The 25371-nt window shown below is 48.7% G+C and overlaps 1 protein-coding gene across 1 annotated transcript; it reads left to right on the forward strand.

Moving 5' to 3' along the window:
- Window positions 1-24719, forward strand: myo18b (myosin XVIIIB). Its single transcript, XM_084034403.1, has 44 exons — window positions 1-112; window positions 1200-1365; window positions 2366-2514; window positions 3628-4062; window positions 4195-4258; window positions 4657-4769; window positions 4844-5011; window positions 5417-5627; window positions 6183-6325; window positions 6397-6497; window positions 6579-6642; window positions 7254-7398; window positions 7742-7912; window positions 8002-8092; window positions 8197-8389; window positions 9113-9193; window positions 9647-9767; window positions 9885-10032; window positions 10160-10343; window positions 10432-10588; window positions 10819-10928; window positions 11011-11076; window positions 11161-11289; window positions 11883-12026; window positions 12107-12196; window positions 12280-12399; window positions 12505-12613; window positions 13365-13489; window positions 13583-13737; window positions 13931-14054; window positions 14310-14510; window positions 14820-14930; window positions 16692-16796; window positions 17415-17576; window positions 17655-17768; window positions 18215-18331; window positions 18431-18514; window positions 18643-18780; window positions 18862-19047; window positions 21438-21574; window positions 21667-21708; window positions 22543-22722; window positions 23062-24038; window positions 24598-24719. The coding sequence occupies exons 2-43, from the start codon at window positions 1329-1331 to the stop codon at window positions 24026-24028; spliced, it is 6492 nt and encodes a 2163-aa protein (XP_083890529.1). The 5' UTR covers window positions 1-112; window positions 1200-1328; the 3' UTR covers window positions 24029-24038; window positions 24598-24719.
- The last annotated feature ends 652 nt before the right edge of the window (window positions 24720-25371 follow it).

Consider the following 25371-nt stretch of genomic DNA (forward strand, 5'->3'; position numbering starts at 1 on the left):
GTCCCAGTCTGTCCAGGCTTGCTGTGTGTGGTGTTTGTGAGGCAGCGGGACTTCAGGATTTGTCATCAACCGTCTGGATCTTCTCCCCGTTTGTTTGTTTTTGTCGTTGAAGGTGAGTTCTGTGTGTCGGTTCCACGTTTAGACGGATAAGAACTTTAGTTTCTAGACGTTTGAGGGTCGGAGGCCTGCTGGGCCACGAACACACAGCGGTGGTGGTCCATTCGGGATTTGACTTGAGACACAAACTCAGCGGCTCGGATTTCACCAGTGACACTTTTTAATGTTTCCGTCTCTGCTGGATCATTTTCCAGAAAAGTCCTTGTGGGTCATAAATGTGTCAGTTCAGTGCGTGAGGTGTTTAAAACCAGGACCGTTGCTCATTCAGGACCCTGGGGGGGGGGGGGGGGGGGGGGGGGGGGCGTCATCTGAATCACAGTGTTGATTTGTTGGCTCGCCGCCGCATCCTGTTGTAACCTGCTGAGTTGTTTACAGGCCGTCGTCTATACGTTTAAATGTAGGTATTATATTAATTTATAGTTCATCAGACGGCAAATCAAATCCTGCATTACAAGAAGTAGAGAAATCAACATATATTATATCACAATTTACAGACATCAGAGCAGATAAATGACGTTAGCGACTAAATTAAATGATCTTTGGCTACGTTTCCACGACGGTCTCTCTAAAACAGGAACTTTTTTCCTTTTGCGCTTTAAAAAAGTTCCGCGTTTAGACTACATTGTTTGGTAAATACAAAAACAAAGCTAAAATGCTGCAGTGTGCCTGCCAGGCCAGTAGGCGGCGGTGCAGGTAAATAACCCGCCTCCTCTGACCACAGTAACGATGCAGCAGATCTACACTTGGGTAACAATAAATGTGTCACTGATAACTACACAGCTCGGTGATCTTCGCGACTGTTTGACTGCAAACGTGGAGCCGTGATGTCGCCGTTTCCACGGCGACGCTGGAGTCAAAAGATTTCACTCCACAACAAACGAAAAAATAAACTTTTATTATGTTGAAAACGATGAACTTTGATGGCGGTGAAGGTTTTGACGTGATGCGTCGACGCCTCGGCGGCCGTGAAACATCGTGGCGGAAAAACGTGCTTGAATGATCTGATTTCATCCAATTTCATGAAATTATTAACTTTGCAAATATTTCACATTCAACTGTCTCAACTGTCTCTCTTTTATCAGGTTGTTTGTCTCTGTGCACACACCCCCACTCTGACATCACATCTGGCTGTGACCCCCCCACCCCCACCCAAAACCCACCCACCACCCTGAACCCTCCCCCCAGTTCTCCTAGTCCTCCCAATTGAAACCATGGCGCTGTCTTCACGCTTGAAGCTGTGGGAGCAGAAGGGAGGTGCAGAGATGCTGCATGCGGCGTTAATTGATCCACTAACGTGTAATCGACTGTGTGTGTGTGTGTGTGTGTGGTGGTGCATTGATTGCACAGCGAGTCGACCTGCTGTTCTAAACCTCACTCACCATGACTCGTCACGCTGAGTCATGCTTACGAGTACAAGCTTTTTAAAGCTGCATGCTGTCATCTGAGTTCGAAGCCGACCGGAGACTCGATCGATCAGAAAATCCCGTTTCAGCCTCGACTGGCAGGAAAACATCGTGCTTTTACTTTGGTACTTTCAGGGGAGGAAGAAGTACTCACATCCTGTACTTCTACACTAAAAGTATAATAATGTAAAAATACTCCAATACGAGTCCTGCAATTCAAAGTCTTACTGAAGTAAAAGTAATAAGATATCAGCAAAATGTACTTAAAGTATCAAAGTTTAGTACCGTAGTGGTGGAAGAAGTATTTATTGAAGTAAAAGTAACAGTGCAATGTAGTAGTACATGAAGAAGAATAACTTGTGTGAAGAAGAAGAACAGGAAGAAACACACAAAGAACAACTTAAAGATGGTAAAGAACTTGAAGAGGAACATATAAATCAGGTTTGTAAAAGGTTTCCTCTGGTTCGGAGATAAAAGCCTCTTCAGACTCAGTCGTGTGGCTCCTGTTCTAAATCTGGACTAGTACCATCATTTACTACAGTGGAGTTACTAATACCACGCTGGGGAAGTATCCTCTACAGGTGGGTTAGGGTTAATGTACTTCAAAGTAAAAGTACTGATGTTTTAGTGTTACATCTGATGTTTCCTGCTGCATTAACGTGCATGATGTTGATTTTTGAGACTGATTTAAACATGGATTGTATCACAAATAATTGGTAGATATCTGCATGTTTTTTAAATGTTAAACAACAGTCTAGTAGTTAAATGTTTTCTTTCTTTGAGGACGAACGTCTGTTGATTAATTACATACGTTGTTAATAATAGTTTGGTATTACGGACTCCACAGATCCAGGAGGAGAAGACGCCGCTAGCCGTGGCCGAGCCGCCACCGCTGCCGCCGTCGGCCGTGCCGGGCGGCTTCCTGAAGCAGCTGGTCCGGGACTCGGAGAAGGAGACCAAGCAGAAGGAGCCGGAGGCCAAGGACGAGAGAGCGGTGAGGGGGGTCGTTCCAAGACCAGTCCATCTGGTCTCCGTCTAGTCTCTGGTCCATCTAGTCTCTGGTCGCTCTCATAGTCTCTGGTCCCTCTCATAGTCTCTGGTCCCTCTCATAGTCTCTGGTCCATCTCATAGTCTCTGGTCCATCTAGTCTTTGGTCCCTCTCATAGTCTCTGGTCCCTCTCATAGTCTTTGGTCCATCTCATAGTCTTTGTTCCCTCTCATAGTCTCTGGTCCATCTCATAGTCTCTGGTCCATCTAGTCTCTGGTCGCTCTCATAGTCTCTGGTCCATCTCATAGTCTCTGGTCCATCTAGTCTCTGGTCGCTCTCATAGTCTCTGGTCGCTCTCATAGTCTCTGGTCCCTCTCATAGTCTTTGGTCCCTCTCATAGTCTCTGGTCCATCTCATAGTCTCTGGTCCATCTAGTCTCTGGTCCATCTAGTCTTTGGTCCCTCTCATAGTCTCTGGTCCATCTAGTCTCTGGTCCCTCTCATAGTCTCTGGTCCATCTCATAGTCTCTGGTCCATCTAGTCTCTGGTCCATCTAGTCTCTGGTCCATCTTATAGTCTCTTGTCCATCTAGTCTCTGGTCCATCTCATAGTCTCTGGTCCATCTAGTCTCTGGTCCATCTAGTCTCTGGTCCATCTTATAGTCTCTTGTCCATCTAGTCTTTGGCCCCTCTCATAGTCTCTGGTCCATCTAGTCTCTGGTCCCTCTCATAGTCTCTGGTCCCTCTCATAGTCTCTGGTCCATCTAGTCTCTGGTCCATCTAGTCTCTGTACCCGATATAAAGACTGGAGGCAGCTAGTCTGCAGAACTCCGAAAGCCCAGACCAGCCGTTATTTTTATGTCGTTATCTCGAGATAATAATAATGAGATAAATAATTTGGCAAAAACTATTTTTATTTCACTTCTTGCTGATTTCTTTTTACACAGAACTTAGAAATATTTTATTATCAAAAATAGCAAAAACAACAGACCCGTCCATTCGTTACACCGAAAGAAACCATCACAAAACCTGAAAATAAAACAAAGAAATTCCACAAAAATAAAAACATTTGCAAACCAAAGTAAATATATTTCACCTCAGTCAAGCTGTTCTTCCTGCAGCCGTCCAAGCTGAGTGACAACCTGGTGCAGCAGTTCCTGCTGCCCGATCAGACTCCGCCCATCCTGGAGGCCGAGATGGCACTCCGAGCTGAGCAGCTCGCCAGCAGCAGGCCGCCGGACGGACAGGCGGTTCAGACCAAGACCTGCTCCCCCAACCCCCAAGACCAAGACCAGACCAAGACCAAACAGGAAACCAGACAGGAAGTATCAGCACAGCCGCCACCGCCAGACACAAGGACGGAGAGGAAGAAGAAGATGATCATGATGATGGAGGAAGAGGAGGAGGAGAGGAGGAGGAAGAAGGAGAAGATGGAGGAGGAGGAGAGGAGGAAGGAGAAGAAGATGGAGGAGGAGGAGGAGAGGATGGAGGAGGAGAGACAGGAGCCGGAGGGCAGACAGGCAGACGGGACGTTAACAGAGCGAGAGAGGAGAGAGGTTCGTTAACTTTATTACATTTATGGCTTTAAAGTTTTATTCTGGTGGCGTCTGTTTATCCTCATAATCTCCAAATTATACTTCAAACTGTTACCATGGCAACCACGTTCTACTTTCATGCTCCTCCGTCAGGTGAGAGACGTTTGGTACGAAGCTGGAACCGTTTGGTTCGTCCACAAGGATGGCTTCACCCTCGGTGAGTCTCACACACACACACACACTCACTCACACACACACATGCACACACACACACACTCACTCACACGCACACACATGCACACACACACACACACACACTCACTCACACGCACACACAAACACACACACACACACACACTCACACACACACTCACTCACACGCACACACAAACACACACACACACACACACTCACACACACACATGCACACACACACACACTCACACACACACATGCACACACACACACACACACTCACTCACACGCGCACACAAACACACACACACAGGATTAGTACTGCAGCACGTTTATGTTCAACAGTGTGTTTTTACGTCGTGGTACTTTAACATCAGTCAAGGAGTTTTTAAGCGCTCTGATTGGTCGGTATCGTTTCAGCCACTCAGCTGAAGCCGGATGAAGGCACGCCAGAACTCCCAGAAGGCCGAGTGAGAGTCCGTCTGCAGACCGACGGGTCGCTGCACGACGTCACGGAGTACGAGATCGAGAAGGTAGACCCGGCCTTGTCCCTGCTTCTAGACGTGGTGCTGGTCTGGTGTTGACGCTGGACTCTCCTCCCCCACAGTGCAACCCCTCAGACCTGGACCTGTGTGAGGACCTGAGCGACCTGCAGAGCGTCAACGAGTGTGGAGTTCTGCACAATCTGACCAGTCGAGCCAACGCCAACATGCCGCTGACGCAGGCCGGACCCAACCTGGTGGCCCTGTGGCCCCCGCTGCAGGCCAACAGCAAGGTGATGGTCCACATGCAGAAGTCCCACCGCAAAAACACCGTTTTAACTTCATTATTACACTCGCTTTAGTTCTGAAACTCCAGCTGCTATAAACATAACATTTCCTCAGACTAGACTTCATTAACTGCTTTCTTTTTCTTCATTTACAGAGTGAGACGGTGCAAATAATGAATATTCTAAAAACATGGACGAGTAAAACGGATAAAGCAAATAAAATGTCACACTTTATAATGCAGAATTTAGAATTTATATATTGCGGCCATCATTTAACCTTCTTAACTAGCAATTTAACGTTTCCAAAACATTCTGGTGTGATTAAAACACGTTCAGGGAAAATTCAAACTCAACAATTACACATACTGTTTTGTAATGAAAAGGTCTGTTGATGGTCTTCTTCTTGGTCAGACTCCGAAGTCTCGGCGGGGGGATTCGGTCTGGGACGCTCCTCCTGCCCTGGCTGCTCTGGTGAAGCGGGTCTACGTGTCCATGGTGGGGACCAGGAGAGACCACAGTGTGTGTGCGGTGGGACGCAGCGGGACCGGCAAGACCACGTCCTGCCAGGCCTTTACGCTGGCCCTCCTCAGACAGGCCGGGACCACCGGGGGGAGGATCAGTGGTAAGTCCGGGGGGGGTTCTGGATCATTGGACAGACGTGCAAGAGGCCCCAGCAGACTTTGTGGTAGATTTGTCCCTTTTTCGTTGTCTCTTTGTGGTCTTTTTACTTTAGTTCTGGTCTTTTTACGTTAGTTTGTGGTGTTTTTACGTTTGTTTGTGGTCTTTTTACGTTTGGTTGTGGCCATTTTATGTTTGTGGTCATTATGTTTCTAAGTTTCTTTGTACACATTTTACGTTTCTTTGTGGTCTTTTTTACGTTTCTTTGCTGTCTTTTTTACGTTTCTTTGTGGTCTTTTTTACGTTTCTTTGCGGTCTTTTTTACGTTTCTTTGCGGTCTTTTTTACGTTTCTTTGCGGTCTTTTTTACGTTTCTTTGTGGACTTTTTTACGTTTCTTTGTGGTCTTTTTTAAATTTTTTGTGGTTGTTTTGTGTCTCTCCATAGTTATTTTTCGTCTTTGTCGTCGTCTTGTGTCTCTTGGGGGTCTCTTGAGTCCTCTGGTCCCTGGTGGACCCATTTAGCATCCGTACTTCCCTTCCTCCTGTTTTCCGTCTCTAGCGGAGCGTGTGCAGGCCATGTTCACCATCCTCCGGTCGTTTGGCTGCGTGAGCTCGCCGCACAGCGACGCCTCGTCTCGGTTCGCCACCGTCTTCTCGCTGGACTTCAACCACGCCGGCCAGGCGGCTGCCGGACACCTGCAGGTCCGTAGACACGTCCACCAGGTAAACACGGAGGTGCAGCTCAGGTGCTCACGTCTTCTTCTGCTCCTCAGACGATGCTGTTGGACAAGTGGAAGGTGTGTCAGACGACTCGAGGAGAGAGTAACTTCCTGGTCTTCACTCAGATGCTGGCAGGAGTCTCCACGGAGATGAGGTAACCAGATTATACTTTTTACTTCACCATGTTTTTACTGCTTCTATCTCATCCCTCGTCTCTCTGGTTCTCCTGGTTCAGGACGGACCTGCAGCTGCACCAGCTTCCTGAACACAACTCCTTTGGGATCGTTCATCCCACCAAGGTACAAAGACCAGATCTCACCTTCGCTATGGAAAACAAAGTTACAGATTCAGGGTCCTGCTGTTGTAATCTTAATCATGTTTGTTGTGTTCAGGGTCCTGGAGACGTCGTCGCTCTTTAATTTAGATGATGTTCATGTTTTAATTGATGATTTCATTACTGCTTTGCCGTATTATCAGAGAGTCCAGATACACAGAAAACACATTCCAGATCAGAGGCTCAGAAACGTTCCTCTCTGCACCACGGTGCTTGTGGTAGCGTGAAGCGCCGGGGAATAAAAATAGAAAAGTGAGCAGAAAGAGAGGTGACATGATGCGGAGAGGAGAGGCTGTGATGGGAGATGTGACTCAGCACTTTATTGGGTGTGTCGGTAGGCTGTGATGGGAGATGTGACTCAGCACTTTATTGGGTGTATCGGTAGGCTGTGATGGGAGATGTGACTCAGCACTGTTTCCGGTGTGTCGGTAGGCTGTGATGGGAGATGTGACTCAGCACTGTTTCCGGTGTGTCGGTACTAGGCTGTGATGGGAGATGTGACTCAGCACTTTATTGGGTGTGTCGGTAGGCTGTGATGGGAGATCTGACTCAGCACTTTTTCTGGTGTGTTGGTAGGTTGAGGAGAAGCAGCGAGCGTCCGTCGCCTTCACCAAGCTGCTGAAGGCCATGGAGACGCTCAGCTTCTCTGCCGGCGAGCAGAAGGCCATCTGGCATGTTCTGGCTGGTATTTACCATCTGGGAGCCGCAGGGGCCTGTAAAGGTAACTTCTTCATCAACATCATCAACATCATCATCATCACACACGTTAGTCTGTCCATCGACCACTAACATGATGCCATCACTATGATGGTTTAAGTCCTCAGAAACACAGCAATTATAGATATATTTGATTAGGTTTTCATTGCTCAATACCTTCCTTCGGAGATTTAAAAAAATGTGAAATCAAATAATACTTTTTTAAGGGACTCACAACACGTAATTCTCCAGATCCACTTGGTTTGAACAATCGGACAGCGTCCAATTAACAAATGATCTCAACAAGGGTTTAATGTGGATAGAAACCCTTTGCATACCCTTAGTGTGACGTCTCTCCTCCTCCTCAGTGGGCCGGAGACAGTTTGTGAACTTCGACAGCGCTCAGGTCTCCAGCAGCGTTCTGGGCTGTGAGGGAGAAGAGCTGCACACCGCCGTCTTCAAGCATCACCTCCGACAGCTGCTGCAGAAGGCCACCGGGGGCAGCAGAGAGAGGAGCGCCGCCCCCGAGGCAGAGGAGGGTGAGACTGACAGTGTAGCTACCGTAGATTCACCAGTCAGGGACCATCAGTGCAGAACAACACTTATTCCTGTATTCTGGTCTCTGCAGGTCCCAGACTCACTGCTGCCCAGTGTGTTGATGGGATGGCTGCTGGTCTCTATGAAGAACTCTTCACTGCCATAGTCTCACTCATCAACAGGTGTCAGCCCCTCCGCTACAGAATGGCCTTCCTATGCCCACGCTCACGCCGCTCATTTCCAATTCAACGTGTGTGTGTGTGTGTGTGTGTGTTTTGGCGAGCAGGGCCCTGAGCAGCCCCCAGCTGACCCTGGCCTCGGTGATGGTGGTGGACCCGCCGGGCCTCAGGAACCCCCGACACTCAGCAGAGGAGCGAGCCGCCAGCTGGCCTGAACTCTGCCACAACTACCTGCAGGAGCGTCTGCTGCAGCACCAACACACACACACCTTCACACACACACTGGACCGATACGCACAGGTAACGCAGACCACGTCCTCGCAGCTGGCGGGTGGGGGGGTTTCTTACTTCCTGTGTGTGTCACAACACATAGATCTTAATAGCTAACTAGCATTGGCACTTCTATACAACCAGAGGAGTTGCCCCCTGGTGGCCAGCAGAGAGAAGTAGGACCATTTTCTCATAGACTTCTATACAACCAGAGAGGAGTCGCCCCCTGGTGGCCAGCAGAGAGAATGACAGTTTAAGTTACTTCAGTGTCGGCTTCACTCCCCGGAGGTTGCCGTCTGGTAATAATGGATAGCTTTTTAGTTTTTCTGCCACGATTCTGCTTCATCCCTTTATTCTGCTGCTCTACGGTGGAATTATCTTTGTTTGAGCCCAAAAAAAACTCACATCAGAGAACATGTTCTTACTTTGAAAAGCCTGATTTATTTTTTTGAAGAGAGCCGGGAACATGTAGGTTTGTAAATAAGTCATCAGGCCTCGTTATGATTGAATCCTCCTGCTGTGATTCATTTATTGTTTTTTTAATCATCAAATAAATTCAATCAAACCTGGTGTGACTCAGAAAACGTCTTGGTTTTTTTTAGCTCATGATTTTTTTTTTCATGACGTCTGTGGGGCTTCCAAACTAAATTATGACTTTTCTCAAATAATGCAGATGACTTAATGAATCCTGTGAGTTTCCCCTCTGACTAATGATGACTGATGCGTCTCCACACATGTGCTGCTGTGTTCCAGGAGAAGATCCCGGTGGAGGTGGAGAGTCCAGAGAACAGTCCTGCTGAGGTGGTGTCTGCTATCGACCAGCCGCCTCCACAGGTTCACACCCCACACTTTATTACACCTTCAGCACACACACACACACACACACACACGAAGCTGAGGATGACGAGTCGTACCTGAAGGTCAGCGGAGGTCAAACCTGTGAACACAGTTGTGTAATGTCTATATTGTATGTAGTTTGTGTGTTTTTTATTCTATGTTGGAATCTCTGGAGTTTCAAGTTAATGAGCCCTAAAAATAAAAGGTCTGACTTGTTTACCAAAACCTGCAAACAAACTCCGAGGGATTTATCTCCACTAGTGGTTTCAAGTTGGGTTGATTTTCAAAATAAAATCTCTCTAAATGTGTTCTCTGCTAATACCCAGCTGCCAAAATCCACATTCACAAAGGATGAGAGGCATTTATACATCCCGCCATAGTCCCAGAAAGTAGACTCAAAGCCCCCCTGAGGTAATTATATATGTGTGTGTGTGTGTGTGTGTGTTGCAGGTCCGGGCAGCAGATGGAGACCCCAGAGGTCTGTTGTGGGTCCTGGATGAGGAGATGGTGACACCAGCCTGCAGTGAGAACAGCATCCTGGAGAGAGTCTGCCAGTATTACAGCAACTCTGGTAATGTGTGTGTGTGTGTGTGTGTGTGTGTGTGTGTGTGTTTGTTTGTTTGTGTGTGTGGGTGTGTGTGTGTGTGTGTGAGACTGTTATGTGGTAATTAACTGCGTCCCCCTGCAGTGCGTCAGTGTGAGCAGCCGCTGCAGTGTGAGGTGAACCACCTGATGGGGTCTGACCCGGTCCGCTACGACCTGACCGGATGGATCAGTCTGATCCAGAACAACCCGTCTGCCCTCAACGCCATCAGTGTGCTGCAGAACTCCACCATGTGAGTCTGGTTTCAGGTCTAGTGGACTCATAGTGGTCTCCTGTGGTGCGTTTGGTATTTTGAATAATAAACTCCCCTACAGTGTAAGTTTTGTAATCTTACTTCCATCATTCTCTGTCTCCTTCAGACGGGAGTTGAAGGCCATGTTCAGCCCCCAGATCCCCCTGCCCCCCCTGTGTCGGGGTCTGGGGGGTCTGGAGGGGGGCAGCCAGCGCTCCCTGCAGAGGAACGGCATCATCAGGAAAACCTTCAGCGGCGGCATGGCCGCCATACGCAGACACTCCCAGAGCATCGGGGTCAAACTGCAGGCAGTAGGTGCACCGCCGTGTGCGTTGTCTCCTGAGGAAACCTCCAAAGGGTCTCTGGACTCAGTCTGTCCGCCTCCCCCCCCCCTTGCAGGATGCCCTGGTGAACCTGATCCGCCGAGCCAGACCCGTGTTCCTGCAGTGCGTGGGCTCGAAGAAGAGCGACGGCGTCGGCGGTTTCGACATCCCGGCCCTCCGAGTGCAGCTGCACTCCACCCAGATCCTCTCGGCCCTGCAGCTCCACCGCACGGGTCAGCGCTTCACTACTTCCTGTCTGTGCGTGATGCGTTTTAAAATACGACCCACGCTTGATGTATTGACGTACATCCATCAATCAGAGCTGGAGACGGTGGTTACGTCCCGCCCTCCTCACGTTTCACCGGGAAATACGTCACCACACGGAAGATAAAAGACATTTCAGCTGGACTTGAATATATATTTAAATACATTTTACATTTAACATTCTGGATTTCTTTCTCAGGTTATCCAGAGCACATGACTCTGAGTGACTTCCGGTGCCATTTCCAGGCGCTGTCGCCTCCCATCATGAAGCGCTACGCCTCGATGTTCGTCAGTCACGACGAGAGGAAGGTCAGGAGGCCCGCACACACACACACACACACACACACACACACACACTCTGAATGAACATGTCTTCCTGTCTGCGTCTCAGGCGGTGGAGGAGCTGCTGGCGGAGCTGGATCTGGATAAGAAGAGCATTGCCGTGGGCGCCGGCAGGGTGGGAACACGTTTTTATGCTTCTCCCATCAGACAGCAGAAACAGCTGATGTGACATGTCTTCTCCCTCCCTGCTGTGACTCAGGTGTTCATGAAGCGAGGCATGCTGCACTACCTGGAGCTGCAGAGGGACCAGCAGGTCTCCGGCTGGCTGGTCCACCTGCAGGCCGCCTGCATGGCTCACCTGGCCCGGCAGAAGTACCGCAGACTCAAGGTGGGCGTGTCTCTGAGGAGGCAGTCTGTCTGAACACGCTGTTGCTAGGAGATACAGCCCTTCATACTGGTGGTCTCTTACCGGTCTCCATGACTAGGATCCAGACTACGGTCTAGACTCCACGTGAGATCCTCTGGCAGTGGTCTACTGACTCTTCTAGAGTCCAGGATGAAAACTAAAGGGGGACAGAGCTTCTCTGATCCAGGCCCAGAGGAATTAAATTTAGAGTTTTTAAGTCTCTGATTAAATCTGAGACCAGCAGTAAATAACCACAAATGTATTCATCATATATGACATAGAAATGCAGTTTCATACTGATCAATAACTAAAAGGTTATACAGTTTTGGTTGGATTTAAAAGAATTACAGCATTAAAGACTATTAAGTTATATATTTGTGGTACAAACTACCAATTAAAATGGAAATTAAAGCTACTATGTGGAGAATTTCATTGTGAATAAAACGTCAAAATTCAGGGTTTTTTGCTATTTGCAAACAATGTTTTGTGATTTTCAGCCGGTTGAGTTCATGACGTGCAGGAAGGTTTTCTCCCGAGTTAATTTTGAGTGTGTGTGTGTGTGTGTGTGTGTCCAGGTGCAGCAGATGGCCGTCAGCTGTGTGCAGAGGAACCTGCGAGCTCTGAGGGTCGTCTCCACGTGGAGCTGGTGGAAACTTTTCTGTAGAGTTCGTCCTCAACTGGACGTCAACATGGACAACGAACGGCTCCGCGTTAAAGAGGTACACACATACACACACACACACACTTTTTAATAGTATCTATAATATACTCAGCTTCTTCATCTCCTCCTCTTCTTCAGGATGAGATCTCGGCTCTGAGACGACGCCTGGAGAAATCAGAGAAGGAGAGGAACGAGTTGAGGCAGACTGCAGACTGTCTGGAGACCAAGGTATGTGCTGCTGCAACACACACACACCTGCTACACACACTGCTCATGTTGTTACCCGTGTGTGTGTGTGTGTGTGTGTGTAGGTTACAGCCGTGACATCTGAGCTGAGCGATGAGCGTTTCCGTGGCGATGCGGTGGGTCAGGCCCTGGATGTGGAGAGGGCCGAGAGGATCCGGCTCAACAGGGAGAACAAAGACCTGCAGGTAGACCAGCTACTTTAAAACAAGTAATCTATTACTCTCTCCTCAGGGCCGGAGCCCAGAGGAACTAACCTCCTCTGTGTTTGCTTCACATCTGTCCTCGTCCAGGCTCGTCTGGACCAGTGTAAGGTTGCCATGGAAACCCTGGAGAAGCAGCTGGAGGAGGAGAAGCAGAAAGCTCAGATGGCTGAGGGTCAGCGAGGAGGACCGGTGTCAGGTAAAACACCACGAGGACGGCTGTATGGAAGATCATTCCTGCCAGTAAAAGAAAAAAAATAAGATCTCCAAAGTCAGCTCCCTCATGTGGCTCAAAGGTGAACTGCAGGTGTGAATATTACATAAACGCTATGGAAGAAGTTCTGCTCATTTAATTGGAGACCCTAATAAAACTCCCTGAATCATCATAACGACTTGGTATCTCAAAAATAATGAGACGTTTTCTTTCTGCGATATGAAGCCATTAGTCCGAGATACAAAGTAATTTATCTTGTAAAGTGAAGTCATTATTTTGACATAATAAAGCCTTACCTGTGACAACGTCCCACCAGTAGAACAGTAATGCTAACGCTACTGAGCTAACATGCATTTCCCCAGTTATAAGAGAAATAATCCTTCTGTGTGCGTTAAAAACTCTTACAGAGATTATAATCATCAGCATAATCTTGAAAATTAAATGTAATATTTATTTAATAAGGTTTTATTCATGAAAACGTGACTGAAGATTTAAATTAAAAATATTTGCAGAGCTCCTGATTAGTACTACATTTGACGTACTTATACCTTCCGTTACTTTTTACCTAAATAAACTATGGTATATGCAGTATTATACTTGTCCCCAGTAGTACACGAACTACAACGTTAAATAATATTCTCTAATAATAAACCTCTGCTGGTTGTCGAGCTGAAAGCAGGTGAAGTAAATGACCCGTCTCCTCTGACGAAGTGGCGTCCCTCGTCTCCCCACACAGACGGCGAGCTCGCCATGCAGCTGGAGTGCTGCCAGACGGAGGTGGAGTTCGTCCGTAGACGGCTGAAGCAGACGGAGGAGAAGCTGGAGGCCGAGAGACGAAGCCGGCCGGAGCTCGATGCCAAGGTGAGGCGGGACGCGGACGCCGCCGCGGACGCCGCCGCGGACGCCGCCACCCTGATGCAGATTAGAGGTCTGACTGTGTGTGTGTGTGTGTAGGTGGTGGCGCTGCAGACCCAGCTGGAGCAGTCCAGGCGGAGTGCAACGGAGCTGAAGCGCCACTGTCGCCGCGTGACCTCTGACCTCCAGGACGCCCGAGTCCTCGCTGACAGCCTGCAGGGCCGCATGCACGAAGTGGACCGCAAGCAGAGAAGGTCTGTGTCTGACCCCCTTTAAAGGACCATCCCAGTCTAGTTCTGACCCCCTTTAAAGTACCAGTCTAGCTCTGACCCCTTTAAAGGACCATCCCAGTCTAGCTCTGACCCCCTTTAAAGGACCATCCCAGTCTAGTTCTGACCCCCTTTAAAGGACCAGTCTAGCTCTGACCCCCTTGCTCTGCGTGTTCAGGTTCGACAGCGAGCTGACTCAGGCTCTGAAGGAAGCCGACAACGAGAGGGAGCAGAAGGACAAAGCCTTCCAGGAGAACTCGGCTCTGGGCACCGAAATCTACGTCCTGCGCCGCAACCTGCAGGTGAGTTTGTGTCCGTCCGTCTGAAGCAGCCAGAAGCAGGTAACCAGTGGACTCACCTGTCATCTCCCCGACAGATCACCTGTCAACTGATGAATGTTCCTACATTTTACTACAAAGACAGCCAACGTCTCGCTCACTTCTTTTGTACTTCACAATATCATTTTAAATAAATCATTTACTCAGTAACGGTGTACAAATGTAACACAGTACATAAAAAGCTCCTCTATTACGTAACGTGAGTACTTGTACCTGCAGGAGAGCCAGTCTGAGGTGGGCCGCCTGCAGAAGCAGAAGGACGAGTTGTGCGCTCAGATCCGGGACCTCAGCCTTCCCGTTGACCTCGCCTCCGATTCGCTGCCGGACCTGAAGAAGAAGCTCCGCCTCCTGGAGAGTCAGGCCGGCGAGGCAGCGCAGGAGGTCGCCACGCTGGCCGCCAAGATTCAGCAGCAGCAGCAGGTGCTTCTACACACACCGGCCCTGAGTCGGCCCCCGGGGTGCTGCCTGTCTCACTCCTTCTCCCTGTCTCACTCCTTCTCCCCGTCTCATGCTCTCTCCCTGTCTCACTCCTTCTCCCTGTCTCATGCCCTCTCCCTGTCTCACTCCTTCTCCCTCTCTCACCCCGTCTCATGCCTTCTCCCCGTCTCATGCCTTCTCCCTGTCTCACCCCGTCTCATGCTTTCTCCCTGTCTCACTCCTCCCCTTCTCACTCCTTCTCCCCATCTCACTCCTTCTCCCCGTCTCACCCCTGCCCCGTCTCTCTGACAGATCCACATGCGTTTTGAGATGGAGATGGAGAGGCTGAAGCAGATGCACCAGAAGGAGTTGGAGGACAAAGAGGAGGAGCTAGAGGACGTACACAAGTCGTCTCAGAGACGGGTAGGTCAGCGTCGTCATGGTAACAGTAGTGTCTGAAGGCCACGCGTCAGGCTGTGTATGTACAAGTACAAATGTGAGGTACTTGTACTTTAATCAAAAATGGAGATTTCACATCCTCAGTATTGAAACATTTACAGGCTTTATACGTGATTTTAAAACTGCCCGAAACATTTCTGAACCAGTTTTTAGTCACAAGAGTATAAAACATTTGACGGATAATAAGAATCCTGTTCAGTCAACCTGAACTGAAGAGCTGTTCGTTGTGAGAGAGCAGCATCATGCTGTTTGTGTGCAGCTCTTTTTTGAACGTCCTTCCTCGTCTCAAAGGAGGAAACAAACTCTTTTCACTGAATGATCCACTTCATTTTTTATGTTACGCAACCAAACAGCAGTTACATCACTTCTCTGCAGTCACATCAACGACCAGAACAAGGTTTTCATCAGTTAACTCAGAAACTCACAGTCAGATACACTGATGCACTTTCACCACCTTTTTAGTCGTGTTGTCTCTTTTTAGTCATGTTGTCTCTTTTTAGTCGTGTTGTCTCTTTACAGTCATGTTGTCTCCTTGCAGTCATGTTGTCTCTTTACAGTCATGTTGTCTCTTTGTAGTCATGTTGTCTCTTTGCTGTCATTTTGTCTCTTTGTAGTCATGTTGTCTCTTTGTAGTCATGTTGTCTCTTTGCAGTCATGTTGTCTCTTTGCAGTCATGTTGTCTCTTTGTAGTCATGTTGTCTCTTTGCTGTCATGTTGTCTCTTTGTAGTCGTGTTGTCTCTTTACAGTCATGTTGTCTCTTTACAGTCATGTGTCTCTTTGCTGTCATGTTGTCTCTTTGTAGTCGTGTTGTCTCTTTACAGTCATGTTGTCTCTTTGCAGTCATGTTGTCTCTTTGTAGTCATGTTGTCTCTTTGCTGTCATGTTGTCTCTTTGCAGTCATGTTTTCTCTTTACAGTCATGTGTCTCTTTGCTGTCATGTTGTCTCTTTGTAGTCATGTTGTCTCTTTGTAGTCATGTTGTCTCTTTGTAGTCATGTTGTCTCTTTGTAGTCATGTTGTCTCTTTGCAGTCATGTTTTCTCTTTACAGTCATGTGTCTCTTTGCTGTCATGTTGTCTCTTTGTAGTCATGTTGTCTCTTTGCAGTCATGTTGTCTCTTTGCAGTCATGTTGTCTCTTTGTAGTCATGTTGTCTCTTTGCTGTCATGTTGTCTCTTTGTAGTCATGTTGTCTCTTTGTAGTTGTGTGTCTCTTTGCAGTCATGTTTTCTCTTTGCAGTCATGTGTCTCTTTACAGTCATGTTGTCTCTTTGTAGTCGTGTTGTCTCTTTGTAGTCATGTTGTCTCTTTGTAGTCATGTTGTCTCTTTGTAGTCGTGTTGTCTCTTTGTAGTCGTGTTGTCTCTTTGTAGTCGTGTTGTCTCTTTACAGTCATGTTGTCTCTTTGCAGTCATGTTTTCTCTTTACAGTCATGTTGTCTCTTTGCTGTCATGTTGTCTCTTTGTAGTCATGTTGTCTCTTTGTAGTTGTGTGTCTCTTTGCAGTCATGTTTTCTCTTTACAGTCATGTTGTCTCTTTGCAGTCATGTTGTCTCTTTGTAGTCATGTTGTCTCTTTGTAGTCATGTTGTCTCTTTGTAGTCGTGTTGTCTCTTTGCAGTCATGTTGTCTCTTTGCAGTCATGTTGTCTCTTTACAGTCATGTTGTCTCTTTGCAGTTGTGTAGTGTTTCTTACTTTCCGTGTGTGTGTGTGTGTGTGTGTGTGTGCAGCTGAGGCAGTTGGAGATGCAGTTGGAGCAGGAGTACGAGGAGAAACAGATGGTGATTCATGAGAAGCACGATTTGGAGGGACTCATAGCAACGCTGTGTGATCAGGTACACACACACACACACACACACACACACACAAACTGCATCGCTGTGAAGTTTGTTCCCGAATGAGCATCCAGCCGTCTCCCTCACATCGTAAATCATTATCATTATTATTATTATTATTTTAGCGGGTTAATCCAGCTGATGAGCTGGTCCACATTACACAAAACAAGCGTGCACTGCAAGGAGGCGGCAGCTAATTTGGCACTCTGTCTCTGTCACTAGCAGGGTCTAATGGGACCCCTGATGAGAGGCCAGGACCTGGTCTGGGGCCAGGCTGGCTCACAGCTCACTACCTTTTAAGGGTTTTATACCGTTGTACCGTTCATACACACTACTCCCGTCTCATCCTCCAAACCCAAAATCACACATTCGGTAGGCTTTCCAGTGTGTACAACATACAACATCGTCTGATGGATGTCATCAGAGAAGAAGTCAGTAACAAGCTTTCTGGGACATGGATGTATACAGCTGGAGGCTGTAGCAGCTTAACTAAGGGCTGGTCCAAGACCAGCCTGAGCCAGCCCTAAGTATAAACCTTATCAGAGAGGAAATTCTTAATCAGGCAAATCTACAAAACACCAAACTGTCCCTTTTAATGTGAGGAGTCTGGTCCTGCAGGTGGGCCACCGAGACTTCGACGTGGAGAAGAAGCTGAGGAGAGACCTGAAGAGGACCCACGCCCTGCTGGCCGACGCCCAGCTGCTCCTCTCCACCGTCGACAACCCGGGCCAGAACCTGCCCAACGGCAGCAAGGAGCAGATCGAGAGGCTGCACTGCCAGGTACGCTCACCTGTACGCTACCTTCACCTGCTGGGGTCGGAATAAGGTCGTCAACTCTCTCTTTCTCTTGCCACTCAGCTGGAGGACAGCGACGGGAGGAGGATGGAGGCCGAGAGCCTTCAGGCGATGCTCTCTCAGGAGCTGGAGAACGCTCAGATCGAGCTGGAGAACATCTGCAAGCAGAAGAGTGTGGTGAGTCTGTAGCTTTCTGAGGGAGTCTGTAGCTTTCCTAGGTAGTCTGTAGCTTTCTGAGGGAGTCTGTAGCTTTCCTAGGTAGTCTGTAGCTTTCTGAGGGAGTCTGTAGCTTTCCTAGGGAGTCTGTTATCGCCTATTATCGTTATCGTTTATTATCGCTAAATCAAGAATGATTTCATGAGGTCGTCCACCGCAGGCGTCATACGAGTTGTTAATGAATTTATGACTTTATAGTCTCAGAGAATATTCTACTTTCTAAGTGTTTGAGATGAAAATAAAGTCACACAGTGACCTTCGCTGCACTGATGTTGAATGAAGACAGAAAAAGGGTAAAAACCTTTTAAAATGTGACTGAGCACACCTGGCCTCTCTCACTTTCTCTCTCTCTCTCTCTCTCTCTCTCTCTCTCTCTCACTCTCTCTCTCTCTCTCTGTCTCTCTCAGGTGGATGAGCAGTTTGCCCTGCTGCAGCACGAGAAAGTGGACCTGCTGAAGAGGCTCGAGGAGGACCAGGAAGACCTGAACGAGCTCATGAAGAAGCACAAGGCGCTCATCGCTCAGGTGCATCTTATGGGTCTTGGTTTCTGCGTTTCTATCCATCACTTTGGTTTTTTGTGATCCTGAAACTAAATCTCCATGTCGCTCTTCCTCCACGTCTAGTCCTCCAGCGATATCTCTCAGATCAGAGAGCTGCAGGCCGAGCTGGAGGAGGTGAAGAAGCAGAGACAGTCTCTGCAGGAGGAGGTGAGCTCTGGTTGACACCAGGTTGACGTGGATCTCTTGGATCTCTGAAGTTCACTGTTAAAAGCTGAGTCCACATTCACCCTCTCTCGCTCTCTCTCTCTCTCTCTCTCTCCCTCCACCCACTGCAGCTCCAGCAGCGAGCATCCAGGGTGCAGTTCCTGGAGGCGTCCACCGTGGGGCGCAGCATCGTCAGCAAACAGGAGGCGCGTGTGTGTGACCTGGAAAACAAGCTGGAGTTTCAGAGAGGACAAGTCAAGAGGTTTGAGGTGAGACCCCGAGAAACACACAGTTATGAACATTATTTTATTTAAAGAGGAACATGTATATTAAACACCCGTGGCGTGCAGGTGCTGGTGCTGCGTTTGAGGGACAGCGTGGTGCGTCTGGGGGAGGAGCTTGAGCAGAGCGCCCAGGCCGAGGCTCGGGAGAGAGAGAACGCCCGCTACTACCAGCAGCGTCTGCAGGACCTCAGGCCCGAGATGGAGGACCTGATCCAGAGGGAGCAGGACAGCAGCCGCCGCCGCATGGAGCTGGTAACACAACTACACAACTACTACACACCAACTACACACCACCACACCACGACAGCACACAGCAGGGTCTACCTGCAGACAGCAGACAGGTGACCCTGCAAACAGCAGACAGGTGTACGAGCAGACAGGTGTACCTGCAGACAGCAGACAGGTGTACCTGTAGACAGGTGTACCAGCAGACAGCAGACAGGTGACCCTGCAGACAGCAGACAGGTGTACCTGTAGACAGGTGTACCAGCAGACAGGTGTACCTGTAGACAGGTGTACGAGCAGACAGGTGACCCTGCAGACAGCAGACAGGTGACCCTGCAGACAGCAGACAGGTGTACCTGCAGACAGCAGACAGGTGTACCTGCAGACAGCAGACAGGTGTACCAGCAGACAGCAGACAGGTGTACCTGCAGACAGCAGACAGGTGACCCTGCAGACAGGTGTACGAGCAGACAGCAGACAGGTGACCCTGCAGACAGGTGTACCTGACCACCAACGCTGCTAAATATAAACCCAAACAGGCGTCGCTCTGATGGGAGCTGTGAGACGGCATTTTAGCGGCTGGCGAGGAACTACTTCCTCCCGGCGGCGTTTGAAGCTTTTCCAGCGATCAACAACAACAACAGCTGCTGAATAATCAGGAACATTAGAAACCTTAGAAAACATGACTTTCATTGCTGCAGTTTGATCCGAGCAGCAGGACGGCCTTCCCACTGGTACATGTAGATGAGTCACTCTGTGTCTGCATCGCGAACGCTTTCAAAGCTCATTTAAAATAATTACATTCTAGTAAAAGTGGAGTTTTTTCTATATTTTTGTCCTTTTAGTGGCGGCTGGTGGACTTTTCTTTCAGGGCATCCAACCATGATTCATCAAAAAACACTTTCTTCTACGACGGCGTATAAAAAGCCACTGTAGAAAAAAAAAAGAAGCCGAGAGAGGGGGGCAAAGTTGCTTGGTTCAACTAACACCGGATGTTTGCCGTTGCTATGACAACAGGTGAAAGCTACCGCTAGGATCTTAGCCCAAATTCCCTGATCAATAAACATGGCCTCATATAATTAAAGCAACAATAAGCATCAACATCATCACCCTAAGGACCTTAACGATTCATTAGAATAATAAATGCGTACATTCATCAGAAGTTAGCTAGCAGAAATGTTGTTAGCATCGTAATAGAGTAAATAAGAGCTCCGTTGTTTGTTTGTTTTTCCTACAGTTGCCCCGATACGCCGTCGTACGATTCAGTGGACAAATGTTCAATAGATGAAATGTATGATGCGGAGCAGGAGGGGCGGAGCCCCGGCACCCTCTATGGGCCGACTGCTCTTTGAGCCCTTTTACACAGTTGTGAGTCTGTTTGTGGCTGTTTTGGTCTCTTTAGTGTCTTTGTGGTCATTCAGTCTCCTCCTGGTTGGCCTGTCTGCAGGGCCCCTGGTCCTCCTGTAGACCTGCTCCTTGACCTCAACATTATATTCTCTAGTCAACATTTAAGTCTAGACCCACAGTCTGGACCCGGCAGGTCTCAGGAGTCCGTTCTGGTCTCACAGATACAAATAGAAATAAAACATTTTCCCGTTTTCTTCTGGTTTCACCGCAGATTTCTCTGTGACCTCTGAGAAAAACAGAAGGAGCTTCAATAATTATTCAGTTATTAACACAAAGCAACACACACAACCAAGGGTGCCCTTTAACAACCAAACACACACACACACACACACACACACACAGCCTTTATGAATAGACATATTCATACACACATTCTCACACTCCTCCTCCTCCTCCTTAACGTCATCTCTCCCTCATCCTGCTTTCTCTCTCTGACTGTGATTAATCCTCATTGTCTCCTCAAGGTTATGGACACACACACACACACACACACACACACATACATGGTTATGTGTCTCTATGACAACCGCTGCACCCACACCCGTCTCCTCAAAGCCAACAAAGCCAATAACTTTGAAAGCCTAGAAGCTTTTCAGTGTGTGTGTGTGTGTGTGTGTGTGTGTGTGTGTGTGACAGGATGCTAGAGAGCAGAACAACAACATTAAAAACCCCCAGATGAATTAATAAATCAGCGTGTTGTGCCGATGTCGGCATGCGTATGTAACAATCTTCATGGTAAACAAGCCGCTCACATCGTACGAATGTCGGCGCCGGGGGCTCAGAGGTCGTACGACTGCGTGTGAGCGAGGACACGCCATTGGCCGCTCGCCGTTTGACTGATGAGGTAATATAGGTGAGAATGAAGGGAACCGCTGTGGCGGATTGGACCTCGGGGTCTCTGCAGGTTGGTGGGGGAGGGGGAGGGGGGGCACAGCTGGCACGGCGAAGGTGAGCGGCGCCGCCTCGACAACCATCCTTTGATCTGGCGTTGGTGTTGTTGTTGTTTTTAGGAGATGCAGGTGGAGGAGCTGCACGCCGTCAGACAGACGCTGCAGGCTGACCTGGAGACCTCCATCCGCCGCATCGTGGACCTGCAGGCCGCCCTGGAGGAGGTGGAGTCCAGCGACGACAGCGACGATGACGAGAGGTGAGGCCGCCGGCCACCATTTTGTTTTGTTTTTTAACCTCAAATGATCACGTGTGTGTTTGAACTTTTCACCGCTCTGCCCTTCACTCTAGTGTTCAAACTGCCACGGAGTCGCTGACTCGAAAGAAGGACCTGTAAGAACCTCGTGTGTGTGTGTGTGTGTGTGTGTGTGTGTGTGTGTGTGTGTGTGTGTGTGTGTGACCTGAATGTTGCATCAGGCCTTGAAGTGTTTTCACGTCTCAAACTTAAAGGTAGTTTGCTGGTCGTTTGGTCGCCGTTTCTGTCTGTTTGATGAGATCTGAGATGAGAAGACGTCCGATTATCGGAATTGGATGTAAATATTCTTTAAATCAGTTGAGTTTCCCCAAATCGTACCACGTAGCACCCTGGGAACCTGGTTCAGACCCCCCACCCCCACCCCCCACATACATCCAGATACCTGATCCGTTTAAGGTTTCGGGTTGTTGGTGCTGATGATGTCATGGTGTTCACAGACTTGGCAATTTATTACCAATTTTATTGTTCCTGACAGAGCGACGATGAAAACGACGGAATGATCCTTTAGAAACGGGCTGCTTGCATCATGGGTACTAACCGTCCTCGAGCCGCCGCTGCATCGCAACACTTCACTCTGTCGTCTTTAAAGACAACAAGCAACTTTTAAAACACTTCTTCTGATTGAGGTTCCTTTTGCAAAGCTTCTTCCAGATATTTTTTACATTTAAACTGCATTATTCAGTTGGACAAACATTGCAAGAAGATGAAAAACAGACAAACTTGACTTTTCACTCGTGTGAAAGTAGGTCCTCTCTGAGGATCAGAACCAGGTCTTACTGTAATCCTCCCGTGACTTGCAGCGGAGTCATCGTGTGTCTGAGCTGCAGTCATGTGATCGCATGTTAATCGTAAAACAGAAACCAGCTGACGTCTCTGTTGGTTCTGTGATAATGTGGTGTTTTACTCCACAGTGACTCGGTGTCCAGCGTCGGTTCTATCGGGACGGAGGATGTAGGCGAGGGGATCAGGCATTGGTTGGGAGTCCCCAGAGGAGGGGCCCGCGGTGGTGGCTCCCCCTACGGCAGCAGTACCATCAGCAGCCAAGGAGGGCGCCAGTCCATCGCTGACACCATGAGCACTTACAGCTTCAGGTATGTCGATGACTAGCAAGTCCATTTCATTTAGTACATTATGGTCCATTTAGAGTCCAACAGACCAGAAAGCAGGGGATGTTTTAGGGGGCGGGGCTTACCTGCTGATTGACAGGTCGCTACCAATGCTAGTTAGCTACTAACATGACTTTAACACTTTAGCTATAATGTTGACCTTGAATCATAAAGCTAACGTTAGCAGCTTCACACCAGAATCCACATGGATCCAGATCCAGTAAGGGTGCTTCTTACTTTCAGTCTGTGGCACATTTTGAGAGGTCCTCAGATGTTTTAGTTGTTTGTGCTGCTGTGATGAATCGTCTCTTCCCCCCTCTACAGGTCCTGTGTGGATCCTGATGATGAGGGTTCTGGGGCCGGAGGACCCGGTTCCAGAGGTCCCAGTCGAGCCCCGTCCTCCTCGGCGCTGTCTGAGCTGCTGGACGGACTTCGTAAACGGCGAGCCGGCGGCGACGCGGGCGATGGAGCTGGCAGCGCCGTCTCCCTGCCGGTATATCAAACGACCGCGGCATCGACCCTCCGGCGGAGGACCTCGGCCCTCTCAGTCGGCCCCGGGGACCTCCAGGAGCCCCGCCCCGGCCCCAGCATCCTCAAACCGCCCTCGCCGCTCCTGCCTCGCGCCGCCAGCGCTCGCTCCATCGGTGACGCCCAGACATCCGCCGCCGCCAAACTGTCTCGCTTCAACTCCAGCGACTCCCTCGCCTCGCTTCCCTCGCTGCCGCGCCTCTCCTCCATGGCGTCCTCGTCCACCGCTCGCCATCAACCTCAGTCCCAGTCCATCCCAGAGGAGGAAGTGTCGGACCAGCCCCTCCGCTCCCGGACCACCGCCGTGCAGCGCTCCCCTCAGGCACTGAAGCGGTGCATGCTGGGAAGTCTCGCCGCGGAGGACGGGGGCGAAGGCTCTCTGGGTTCAGAACCCATGGTCTTCCAGAACCGGCGCCTGATTGAGGACCGCGAAGACGCGGCCTCCGACGTGCTGCCCGCCATCCGTAGGGCTCAGTCCGCCAGCAGCCTGGCGGGCTCAGTGCGGGGGGGTCGGCGGGCGCTGAGCGTCCACTTCGGAGAGCTGCCGCTGTCGACACGCAGCAGGAAGAGCTCTGAGTCCTCCAGCTCGGGTGGATCCGGAGGAAGTTCTCAAGGAGGAGGGTCCCAAGGAGGAGGGTCCCAAGGAGGAGGGTCCAGACGGCGGTTTGAGAGGCCTCAGGGGGAACGCCTGGAGGCGGAGGGCAGCGAAGGTGAAGACGTGGCGTCGGTCATGAAGAAGTACCTGAAGAAGGAGACGGCCTGAAGCAGACGAGGTGAGTAGAGGTTCAAATGAGATCTCATATAGACATGTTCCCCAGAGGATGAACCCATATAAAGGTGACGATCCTGTAGCGCCCCCATGAGGTTGACATTAGCAGTTTTTAAGTGAAATACCTCAACAACTATTGGATAGCATGTAATGAGATTTCATAGAGACATTTATGTTCCCCCCAGGATCAATATCTCTAGATCAATATGATTAGATTCAGATGTTCGTGTTCCCCTCAGGATGATCGCAATCTTTTTCTTTTTTTTTTTCATGTAGCGTCATCATCAGATTAATCAACATTTTAATGAGTCCAACAATTTTGTTAACGTCCAGATTTCCCATCGGCCTCAGATGTAGAGTTTGATGCTGATTAGCAGATGTTGGATGTGATTTCCCGACGAAAATCTACGAGAAGCCACCGTTAATTTACATTTTACGGCTGTGAGGGTTTCAACGTTGACCTGGGACACCTCTCAGCGAGGTGATTCGGATGTATTCGATGATATCCAGAACTGTACACCATGTTTACCAGCATCCTTTGTGTTCTGTCTTTTCTCTCTCAGCCTCTCCTCTTCCAGCTGTGAGCTTCATTCAAGGCTGAAGTCCATGAAGCCGTTTGCACTCACTCACCTGTATTTTCAGATAATCACTGTTTCTATACCAATTAAAAAAAAGCAACATTTTATTTTGGTTTGTTTCCTTGACTTTCTCATATTTTACATTTATTGCACTTTTAATCAGCAGACACCTGAGTTTATGTAATTAGTTATTTTTCCCCCCATCCTTTCTTTTCAGCTGTCGACACGATTCATGTTTCACAGCAGAAATCCTTGAAACTTTAGTATTCTGTACTTCAGTCTTTACAGAGTTTTCTATCGAGTAGAATTCAGACTCTACTTGTCTGAATGTGTGTTGTTGTCTGAGTACTTCTACCACCTCTGGCAGAATACTGCAGAAAGTATTTTAGTGGGCTCCAAGTACATTTAATCCATTGTACTTGCGTCTAATTTAAATTTTTCAAATGTAGCATCAGCTAGACTAGCTAACTAGCCGGCTGCTCCTCACTGTTTTCCTTTTTTTTATTTCTAGGAATTTAACGTTGTGGTTTTGCTATTTAAATTATACTTCAGCTGTTGGCATTTATTTTTTGTTAAATGTGTGTTTTACACCTTTTTTTAATCAGAGAGAATTAACTGAACACGGTGTTATTTTTCAGCAACACCAGCGATTTTACAGATTCACACCTCCATCTGGACGAGGGTGTATTGATCGACGGTGATCGATTGGCAGCTGATGAAGAGGAGCTGAGAGAGTGTTGGGTGTTGATCACTTTATTA

This window comes from Eutrigla gurnardus (genome assembly GCF_963514095.1).
Source record: "Eutrigla gurnardus genome assembly, chromosome: 19".
Lineage (NCBI taxonomy): Eukaryota > Metazoa > Chordata > Actinopteri > Perciformes > Triglidae > Eutrigla > Eutrigla gurnardus.